The 10,875-nt window shown below is 31.0% G+C and overlaps 2 protein-coding genes and 1 long non-coding RNA gene across 4 annotated transcripts; 2 read left to right on the top strand and 1 right to left on the bottom strand.

The window, feature by feature from the left end:
* Window positions 1-2,233: 2,233 nt before the first annotated feature.
* LOC127136524 (ABC transporter G family member 37) lies at window positions 2,234-3,988 on the top strand. The gene is made up of 5 exons (XM_051063070.1): window positions 2,234-2,589; window positions 3,042-3,165; window positions 3,278-3,363; window positions 3,559-3,643; window positions 3,788-3,988. The coding sequence occupies exons 1-5, from the start codon at window positions 2,261-2,263 to the stop codon at window positions 3,986-3,988; spliced, it is 825 nt and encodes a 274-aa protein (XP_050919027.1). The 5' UTR covers window positions 2,234-2,260.
* Window positions 3,989-5,126: 1,138 nt separating this feature from the next.
* On the bottom strand, window positions 5,127-5,877 carry LOC127136523 (uncharacterized). The gene is made up of 2 exons (XM_051063068.1): window positions 5,482-5,877; window positions 5,127-5,402 (listed from the first exon to the last, which is right to left on the bottom strand). Exons 1-2 carry the CDS (start codon window positions 5,620-5,622, stop codon window positions 5,127-5,129), a joined length of 417 nt encoding a protein of 138 aa, XP_050919025.1. The 5' UTR covers window positions 5,623-5,877.
* A 410-nt stretch (window positions 5,878-6,287) lies between these two features.
* LOC127074320 (uncharacterized) lies at window positions 6,288-8,612 on the top strand. 2 transcript variants are annotated; one of them, XR_007785971.1, is made up of 3 exons: window positions 6,288-6,626; window positions 6,751-7,139; window positions 8,423-8,612. It is a non-coding gene; the product is annotated as an uncharacterized LOC127074320 (long non-coding RNA). The 2 variants fall into 2 exon arrangements; XR_007785970.1 differs by lacking the exon at window positions 8,423-8,612 and having other exon boundaries at window positions 6,751-7,292.
* Window positions 8,613-10,875: the final 2,263 nt, after the last annotated feature.

Genomic DNA, 10,875 nt, shown 5'->3' with positions numbered 1-10,875 from the left:
AGAGGATTTTTCACTATGATCAAATGCTCTTTAAAGTCCCACACCAAGAACTCTAAAGAAACACATCAACTAAGAAATCACACCACTTCCTTATTTACAAAAAAACATTGAATCCTGTGGTAGAATTTGAATCACCCATACTTAAATTAACTTTCTTCACAATCATCAAACACAATGACGATCTTCATGAAACACTATGGTGAAACAAGTCACACTTGATTTTATTGAGAAATGAAGAACTTATGATGTCTATACAATAATTAGATTCAACCTTTGATTGAAAATTCTTATCAATATCACAATTCAAATGCATATCACTTTAAGGCTCAAAATCTGTTTTGGTTTTGAAACTTTTTTTGGTTATGAAAGTTTACAAAGATTAAAACCATTTTGAAAATGAATGATGTTTGAAAATGATCTTTTAGTTATGTAAATGAGAATGTGAAAGTTCTTTTTTGATTTTCATATGTAAAATACGTTATATACACTCCTAGAACACTACAAGAAAATCATGATTTAGCTTCGGACAAGAAAATCATGATTTAGCTAGTAGCGTTGACAATATGCCTCTCAAAGCGGACGCTAATAGATTAAATTATTTGTATTCTTTTGTTTTTACTTAATTACTATCAACGTCAGGCAAAGCCGACACGAAATTTAATTCATTTTTAACATTTTTATAAATTCATTAATAAAATATTATTGGCGATTTTAAGCCGACGCTAATTTATATAAACATAAGTTCATTTAGTTATTTAAATCATATGTTTTATTTTAAACATTCGCGTCAGACCGACGCTCACATTTCTTCCCAAATTTCATTTGCCTCCTTCTTTTTATTGAATTAAGTAAGTGAAATGGTTTTAATATTAGCGTCGATCTTGGCTAACGCTTAAGTTGGTGCGCAAAGTTATCATTTCCCCGGATTTTCTTTTCTTATTGTTTTAATTAATATATAATTCTAAATTTAAAAAAAAAAATAATATATAAGTAATAACTAAAACTAAACAAAGTAAAATAATCTGAATTCATATAAAATAAAATCTAAATTATAAATTAATCAAATAAAACCATAATTAAATCAATAAAATAAAACACAATAAAATAAAAACTAAATAAATAATAAAACAACTTAAAAATAAATAAAAGTAAAAGTAAAATAAATTATAAAATTGAAAAATAAATTGAAGTGAAATTTGTGAAAAATTATTTATTAAATAAAATTTAAACATAATAAAAAATTAAAAATGAAACAAATTAAAACTAAAAAACAAATAAAATAATATATAAGTAATAACTAAAACTAATAAAATAAAATAAAATAATTTTAGCTTTATAAAATAAAATCAAAATCTTAAATTAATAAAATAAAATACAACTTAATTAATAAAATAAAATACAACTTAATTAATAAAATAAAACAAAGTAAAATAAAAACTAAATTAAATAATAACGTAGCATAAAATTAAAAAAATTAAAACTAAAATAACTTATAAAATTAAAAAATAAATAAAAATGAAATTTATTGAAAATTAATTAATTAATTAATTATTAAATAAATTATATCATATTTAAAAAATAAAAAATGGAACAGATTAAAAATTAAAGGGTTAAATACATTTTTCCCCCCTGTAATGTTAGCGAGTTTAGGATTACCCCCCTGTAAAAATATTTTTTGTAAACCCCCCCTTATGTTATGTAGATTCCTTCATAGAACCCCCTAATATCCAGGTGGCATGGAATCTAATAAGAGGTCCTACACCTGGCATATTTTTAATTTTGTTAAAGTGATTATGTGTCATTTTACACTTTTTAATTTCAAATACCCCCTTAGAAAATTAGGGTTCTGAACATAGCAGGGAAGACGAAGACGAAATTTCCAGGGGAAGACGAAGACGAAGAAGAAGAATGCAGGGAACGAAGCAAACGAGAAAGACGACCGCAGTGAAGACGAAGATGAAGACAACCTCAGCGAATACGAAGAAGCGATCCAGCTCAGTGAAGACGAGCTCAGTGAAGTGTCCAAAGTCCGAGGTTAGTAAAAATTTGAAGTTCATCAATGTCGTAGGGTAAAATTTTGAAATCAACAATCTTTGACATGTGGGTATAATATATTGACAGGATTCACAACACTTTAGTGTTACACTCCACCATGGGGGTGAATTTTATAGGGTTTTTGAAGAAGAAATTATATACAGAGGGGGTACGGATACGACAGTTAATGGGGTTCAGTAGCTGCTGATTGAAGTTAAGATTAGTAATGGAGTTAACTCCAAGAGGAAGAAATCAAGGTCATGTTGTGACTTTTGACAGAGATGCAGATTCATTTGTGGAGGAAGATAAAGAGCTTCAATCTAAATGGGCTGCTATAGAGAAACTACCAACTTTCAAAAGGATTAAAACTTCTTTTGTTGATGAAATCACTCAGGAGGAGAGTGGTAGTAGATGGCAAAGAAGTAGTAGTAAAAGGGTTGTTGATGTTACTAAACTTGGAGCTGTTGATAAGCGTTTGTTTATTGATAAGCTCATCAAGCATATTGAGAATGATAATCTCAACTTGTTGCAGAAACTTAGAGAAAGGATGGAAAGGTAATTTGTTTACACTGGACTAGATCATGCTGCAAAATAAGTTGTTTTTGTTTTACTAACAAATTAGGGTTGACATTTTGTTTGAGTGGAGTATTCACAACTGGTTATGATATTTTTGGCATCCAATTCTGGAGTTGAGTAGATTTTGTACTATAGATTGATTGACTTATTCGAGCTTATTTACTCACATAAACACTTACGAGACTGTTTGAGAGAGCTTATGAAAATAGCTTCTGACATGTGCACCAGCTGTTTTTAGCTTATTTCCATAATAAATTCTTCGGAATAACTTGTAACTGTTGTTATAGAAATAGCTTATACATAAGCACTTATATGATAAGCACTTTTGTTACATTTATGGCACTCAGTTAAAAGAAGGAAGGGGGTTATCTTTTCAGTTTATATTAGTGGATTATTTTGAAGAATTGGCTGATAGATTGGTTTGTTTTCAGAGTGAATGTGAAGTTACCTAGTGTGGAGGTAAGGTACAAGAACCTGAATGTAGAAGCAGAATGTGAGGTTGTTCAAGGGAAGCCACTTCCTACTCTATGGAATTCTTTTTCTAGCTTATTTTCAGTAAGTATGCTTCCTTCAATCTCTCTTTCTATTTATATGCACCACAACCTACATTTGTCACTGCCTCATCTTATTTGTACAAGCAAACAGAACTAACTTGTGATTCAAACAGGATTTAGTGAAGACTATATCATGCAGTTCTCAAGAAACCAAATTGGGCATTCTTAAAGATGTCAGTGGCATCATAAAGCCGGCAAGGTAAGTGAACATTTTACAAGGATGCACTCATATTCACATGAATTCGGTATTCACAATCACAAATAGAAAAGGATCCATAAGACACTCTGGCATGGATATGGTTATTTGACAGAAAAAACAAAATGATGAAGCTTAAAATAAAAAAACGGACCGGATTTCTAAACGTTAACTCATCAAATATGGCTTTTAATGCAGGCTTACTCTTCTTCTGGGTCCACCTAGCTGTGGGAAAACTACCTTACTAATGGCATTGGCTGGAAAACTAGATCAATCTCTTGAGGTCAGTTTTTAAACACAGTAATATAGAATAAAGTTAATGTGCAAAATCATTGAGTTCAAATGATTTTTTTTAGCATAACTTCAAAATCAATGAAGATTCTACGTATTAATCGCTGTGGTATCCTACCTCTTTACTTAACTTTAGGTTTATGGAGAAATCTGTTACAATGGTCACAGACTAGATGAATTTGTTCCTCAAAAAACATCAGCTTACATAAGCCAGTATGACCTGCACATTCCTGAGATGACAGTCAGGGAAACTATTGACTTCTCGGCACGTTGTCAGGGGGTTGGAAGCAGAGCTGGTAATCTTTCTTGCTTATTCAATCCTAGATTATCCATATAAGTTGTAACTAATACATTTTGTCTTACATTCTACATTCTGTCTTACATTCTTCATTGTGATATGCATTGTGATGACAACCATACATTGTGTCTTACATTGTAGAGAAAACCTAAAAAAGGACATGTGCCAACTGCAACTGATATGCCAACTGCAAATGATATGCCAACTGCATCTGATATGCCTGCCCCAACTGCAACTGATATGACTGTTCCAACAAATGTGCCTGTTCCAACTGATCCACAGCCTCCAACTGATATGCCTGTTCCAACTATTATGAGTCAAACAGGATCTAGTGTGGCTGCCTCAATCACAAAACAATCCAGAAAAAGGGTTGAAAAAAAACCTATCATCAAAAGAAGGCAAAGTGAGAGGATCAAGTTGAGTTGGTTTAAAAGACCCATAACAGGTGAAGGAATATCTAGTGACAAACCAATTACCCTACCAGAAAATGAAGACATACCCACTTCAAAATGAGGGACTGATTATTATGTTTCTGCTATGTATTTTGTAATCCTTTTGGAAAACTCTTTTGTAATGCCAACTGATCTTTGAAGACATGTATTTTGTAATCCTTTTATAACAAACATATGCACTTACTGTGATGATCAATTCTAATGTATCAGTTTAACATTATTGGTGTGTATTGTCTATAAAACACAATGGCTAGTCTGTCACATTTTTTTCTTGTTTTTCATAAACCATGAATTCTGCAGAGAGCCATGGCTAGTCTGTGCACTAATCTTACAACAAAACCATGAATTCTGCAGGACCTAAAGAAAAAGCCAAAGTATTTAATTACATTCACCTTGAATTCTGCACTGAAAAAGTTTAAGAGATAGACTACATTAATATATTTCAATTTATTTATATGTTTACTATGTCATATTTTCTTTAGAATTACTGACTATAAAATTGTTCTGTAGTTTTCTGATGATTTTGCAATTTTGCTCTTTCATTATGATATAACTTTTTTCTGTCATTATTGGTAGATTGAATGCTGAAAGTTTAATCAAATAATGATGCTGCACTGACAGTTTAAGATTGATGAACAGATTACATTTCATTGATGAACACATTACAAGTTCAACATTACATTGCTGAAAAACACTAATGACATAACAATTACATGACAGACTCATTAGACTAACTTAACCATAGCTGCTATCAACATCCATGACAGACCAATTACAAACATTAACCATAAATTTTTCCTCTTTTCCATTGCAATCTTTTTCTTCAGTTTTTCTAACTTGTTAAGCTTTCCGACTCTGCAATCTATCTCCTCAACAATCTCTTTAGCAAATTCAATCAAATAAGCCTTGTTGACTTCACATTGGCGGCATCCGGACGGATTGGTTTCTTTCACTGCAAACTCACTGACCAAATCATCCCACAAAAATAAACCGCACCCATTCTGCAATTTGAGACAAACACCACCAACAATTAATTTCGAAATCAAACTCAAAATAATAAAATGCTTCAAAATTGCTCACCATATTATTCCTGCATTTCCAAAATTTGCGACCGGGGTTTTCAATTGACTTGGAGACCAACAACTTCATGGTTTCATTGCATCCACATCTTGGTAAGCCGTTTCCAACTTCACTCGTGGAAGATGCCTTGCTGCCACCCATAACCCAGATGAAGGGGACACGGACGAAGATGAAGAGAGGGATGGATTTGGGGTAGGGATGGATTTCACGAAGAGAGAGAGGGATGGATTTGGGATAGGGATGGATTTCACGAAGAGAGAGAGGGATGGATTTGGGATAGGGATGGATTTCACGAAGAGAGAGAGGGATGGATTTGGGATAGGGATGGATTTCACGAAGAGAGAGAGGGATGGATTTGGAACCCTAATTTCTAGTTTATGCCATGCTGGAGACCTAATGAAGATTCACATGTGAAAATAAAAAAATTAAAAAGCCACGTTTGAAATAAAAAACCAAGATTCCATGCCACCTGGATATTAGGGGGTTCTATGAAGGAATCTACATAACATAAGGGGGGTATTGAAAAAATAACTTTACCAGGGGGTAACCCTAAACTCGCTAACATTACAGGGGGGTAAAGTGTATTTAACCCAAAATTAAATAAAAAATTAATACATTTTATTTGTTTCTCTCAAACATTACTTAAAGTAATAGTATTATATCATAAAATAAATTTGAAAAATTATAAAATATATATAAAACAAATTTTTCTAAAATTTATTTTAAAAACAAATAAGATATACAACTTAATATAAAACAAATATATAAAATTTATTATAAACAAATATATAAAATAAAAAATAGTAAAAAAACAATGTAAAGAATGCAATGAAATCGCTATTCTCTAATCTCTTTCCCTATTCCGTTTTCAACTTCATCTGCCCTAATTGCCTCATCCAAATCGCTATTCAATCGTCGATGAATGTATTCACTACTACTATAGAGAATCTTAAATCTAACATGCAATTGGTGAAAGAGATTGCAATCGTTCGTCTCAAGGTTCCATTTCCTCAAACGAACCCTAACATTAATCTTCAATTCCTTTAGGTATTACTCTCTCAATCACTCTCAATCGCTTTTGGTCATCACCGTTTCGCCTCTCAATTGTTTCTGGTCATCGTTGTTTCGCCTCTCAATCGCTTCAGGTATTAGAACTTCAGCTAGTTCCTCACTTTAGATTCTCTTTAACTCGACTTCAAAGAAAAAATCAAAGAAATTGATTTCATTACCTTCCTCATTCGATTTTTTCTTCTATGCTTACATGTTCAGGTTTTCTTCTTAGATTCAAAAGGAGATTTAGTTGTCCAGATTGAAGAGATTGAGTTTTGCCATTCTGCTTCATAGATTTTCAATTTCGTTAATCATTTAGCAAAGTAAAATCATCACTTTAATTTGTGATAAGCGGTTTGGGGTTCTTGTTCTCCCCGTTATTTTGGTTTACTCTGCTTTTTTAGACCTAGCCTATTTTTTAAGCTGTTGATGTGCTTGCTTCTATTTTATGTTTGGTAGCTGCATTTTATATTGTTGTAATTAATTTTTAAGATGATTGGTCATGGTTCTGTTTTGAGAGTTTTGTTTAAGTGGTTTATTTTTCTATTTTGTTGTAAGGTGCTTATGGATGGTCTGCTTTCATTATAACTGTTGGATAATTTTATGAGGTAGACATTCTCCTAATAATTTTATTGTATTCTTCCTTCCTTCTTTTAAGTACGTCGTCATGTATTGATCTGCTAATGCTACTCTAAAAAAAGTGTATTGATTAGTATTCTTCCTATTTATGGGAATGATAGTTAAGTGTGAGTGTTGGATAATTTAAGTGGTTATTAAATTAAGTTAGGATACTCACATATTTCTAGTCTGTGTTCTAACACCTCTTAAAAAGATTTTGGTTGAAATTCCAAACTGACATTTGTGGTAAGTAGTTCACTATTGCATATATAATTTTCTTATGTAGAATATGTGATTGTTTTTTAATACTTCAGTTTTCCATATTTTATTTTTCAATCTTCTCTTAGTTTCTATCCCATGCCAATGATTTATATTATCAAGAATTATCGTTATCTTCAAATTTGGAGGAAGGAAGCTATGTGCAGGACCATGATGACTTGCACGTTGATATAAAAATTGAGCCACGTGTCATTTTATTGAACAATTCTAGTAAGATAACTCTAAACATTAGATGGATATATATATATATATGGCCATTGATTACTGTTAATATTTATTTGCTCAGTTTGTTAGTTCTTGAGACTTGTTAGATCATTGGTTTCATTTTTCATGTCTAGGTGAATTTTGTCCATTAAAATTGTTTTTAAATATCTACTATAATTTTTTTTTATAATTAGATGTATGTTTACATGAGTTTATTCCTTGAAATATTTGAGTTTGATCAATTTTGTAGATTGATATTGATCCTTGGTAATTTTTGTCAATTGTTTATAGATGATTAAAGACGTTGTCGCGGTTGTTCTCGGGTTTTATCCCTTGGTTTCAAATACTTACAAAACCTTTTGTTTGTATATAGTTTGTTTTTGGTTTAATTATTTAAATATTGATAATTGATAATTATTATAATAATTATTAGTATTAATTATTTAACTAATGATAATTGATTATTTTATAATGATTAGTATTATTTATTTAAATATTAATAATTATTAGTATTAATAATTTTATTGGTTATGTTTTTTTGGTGAAGCATGTGAGCTAAGTGCTCTTTGGATTGTGGAGTCTTCGAGACACACTCCAAATGGCTTATGAAGGTGTAATTATTTAATATATTTGAATGTCCAAGTATGTATACTTATTTGCATAATTATTAATTTACCTTTGATTATTTTTTATTCATAAATAGATTTACTTATTTTAGGTTAAATATATTTCTAAAACTACGACAATGTTTCTTTTTAACAATTATGATATGCAAATTGTTGTTGTGAAGGTAGGAAGTTGGCTCTTCATTTCAACAGGTTCTGCAACATTTCTGTTGGTATGCGCTTCAGGATGCTTTTCGAGATTGAAGAATCAGTGTTTGCATATACATGTATACATTAAATTTTTTATTTTTTTATTCTTTTTTTATTATCTTTTCTAGAGGTTTAGATAGTGAAAAATATTTTAATTATCTTACCCTATCATTAACATGTAGTTAAAATCAATACTATGATAGTTCTCAATTTTGTTCGATCTTAATAAAAATTTGAAACAAAATTGAGAACTATCATAGTATTGATTTTATTAAGATTGTTCTCTTAAAAATGAATTTTTGATGTAACATTGTAATTTTCCTTATATGGAACTTATATATATTTACAAATGGAACATTTTCTTTGTATTTATAAAGAGGCTATGGTGCTTTATAAAAAGAAAAATTAATAATGTTTCATTTTAAATAGGTTCTGGTACATCCTAAATATAGGATTTTTAAAAAATTATAATTAGCATCGACTAGGGCCACCGCTATCGGATGACGTGTAAAATATAGTTGTTTTGGTCTAGCCAACAACATGAGATCACATGCCATATGCTAGCGTTGTAGGAGATTGGCGATAAACCCTACAAACGTTGGCTTACAACCATATTTTTAGCATCATATTAGCGTAGACTAAACTCGACGTTAGGGCTAGCACCGGTTCGACGCTAGTGTTAGCTTCGAGCTATGGGGTTATGCCCTTACCGACGCTAATCCTAATTAGCGTCGGTGTTTAGTCTGTTAGCAAGGTAGTCGACGCTAAAATGTAGTTTTCTTGTAGTAGAAACCTCTTAGAATGGATGCATAACTTTGAAATGGTACCATGAAACTTTTCCATTCAACAAAATGATTATGGTGGATGAAAAAACATATTGGTTCAAGATGTAATCAATTACAATAAGCATGTAATCGGTTACAACAATCCAACGTGCCAAAAATTTGAATTTTGGCAACCTGTAGTCGATTACAGGTATGTTATAATCGATTACAACTTCACTTCCAGCATAAAAAATAGCATTTTAAGGCACAACATCAATGGTTTTTATTCATATACTTTAAAATCATTTTAGATGAAGTTTGAATGATTTTTAAGAGATTTTAAGTGATATAATAGATGAATTATGATATTTTAAAGATAAAGATTTTTAACCTAAATTATTTTCCATTTTCTTCATGATTGCTCAAACTCTTCTTCTTTTGCTTTCTTTGTTGTCAATGTTGACTTTATTTTCTTCTTCTTTTTTTGATGTATTGTCTTCATCAAACCCTAGCCAAGGTCAATGAGACTCTATTCTACACATACTTTATAGAATTATTTCAAAATTCACCAATCCCACAAAATTGGGTTTTACAGGCTTTAGGACCAACTATTTTCGAATATGATAACAATATGTTGGCTGCAACATTTAATATTGAGGAGTTTACAAAAGATTTTATTTATGAAAGAGAATAAAAGTCCTGGTCCAGACGGCTTCAATCCTAGTTTTTATCATAAGTTTTAGGATACTTGTGAGCCATACATTTTTAGTGCAAGTTGTTCTTGGTTGGAGATTGGTGTTTCTCCACCTAGCCTTAACATGACTAATATTACTCTAATTCCGAAAGGAAAAGTTCAAACGTCCATGAAAGACTTGAGACTAATTGCACTTTATCATGTTGTATTCTATCAAATCATCTAAAATAAAGTTCTTGACAAACGTATCTATGATAACCAATTAATGTTTATCCCTAAAAGATCTATTCTTGGAAATGCTATGGCAACTATTTAGGTGGTTCATCACATGAAGTCAAAAACTAGAGGAAAAATTGGTGATGTGGCTCTTAAACTTGATATGGGTGGAAGCTATGGACTTCTATGAGGTTATGAATGACATTACGATAAGACTAATTATTTTGGGACATGTTTTTTTGGAAAGGTGATCCCTTTTCTCCATACTTTTTATTATCTGTTCCGAAGGCCTTTCAACGCTCATCAAACACGCTGAAGTTAGGGGAAATATTCACGACATCAAAATTTGTAAGAATGCTTCAGTCATATCTTATCTTCATTTTTGCTAGTGATTGTTTTCTTTTCTTTAGAGCTGTTACAAATGAAGCGAATATTTTGAAAACTATTCTTACTAAATATGAAGAAGCTTATATACAATCCAGTAAACCTTCAAACTCTAAAATATTTTGTAGTAGAAATGTTGCTCATGCTGTAAAGAATGTAGTGGTTAATATTATTGGAGTGAAACAAGTTTTAGGTACATAAAACTATCTCGACATACCATCTATGATTCGTAGAAATAGAAAAAGTGTTCAAATTTATAAAATAAAGAAAATAGAAAAGGATTAACACATGGAATAGTAAGTGTCTTTCTCAAGCAAGGAGGGAGACACTTATCAAGTCAGTCCTCCAATCTATTACAACTTATGTAATG

The sequence above is a fragment of the Lathyrus oleraceus genome, chromosome 4 (assembly GCF_024323335.1).
Source record: "Lathyrus oleraceus cultivar Zhongwan6 chromosome 4, CAAS_Psat_ZW6_1.0, whole genome shotgun sequence".
Lineage (NCBI taxonomy): Eukaryota > Viridiplantae > Streptophyta > Magnoliopsida > Fabales > Fabaceae > Lathyrus > Lathyrus oleraceus.
The sequence above is the reverse complement of the archived record's forward strand: the minus strand, read 5'-3'. Positions and strand labels throughout refer to the sequence as shown.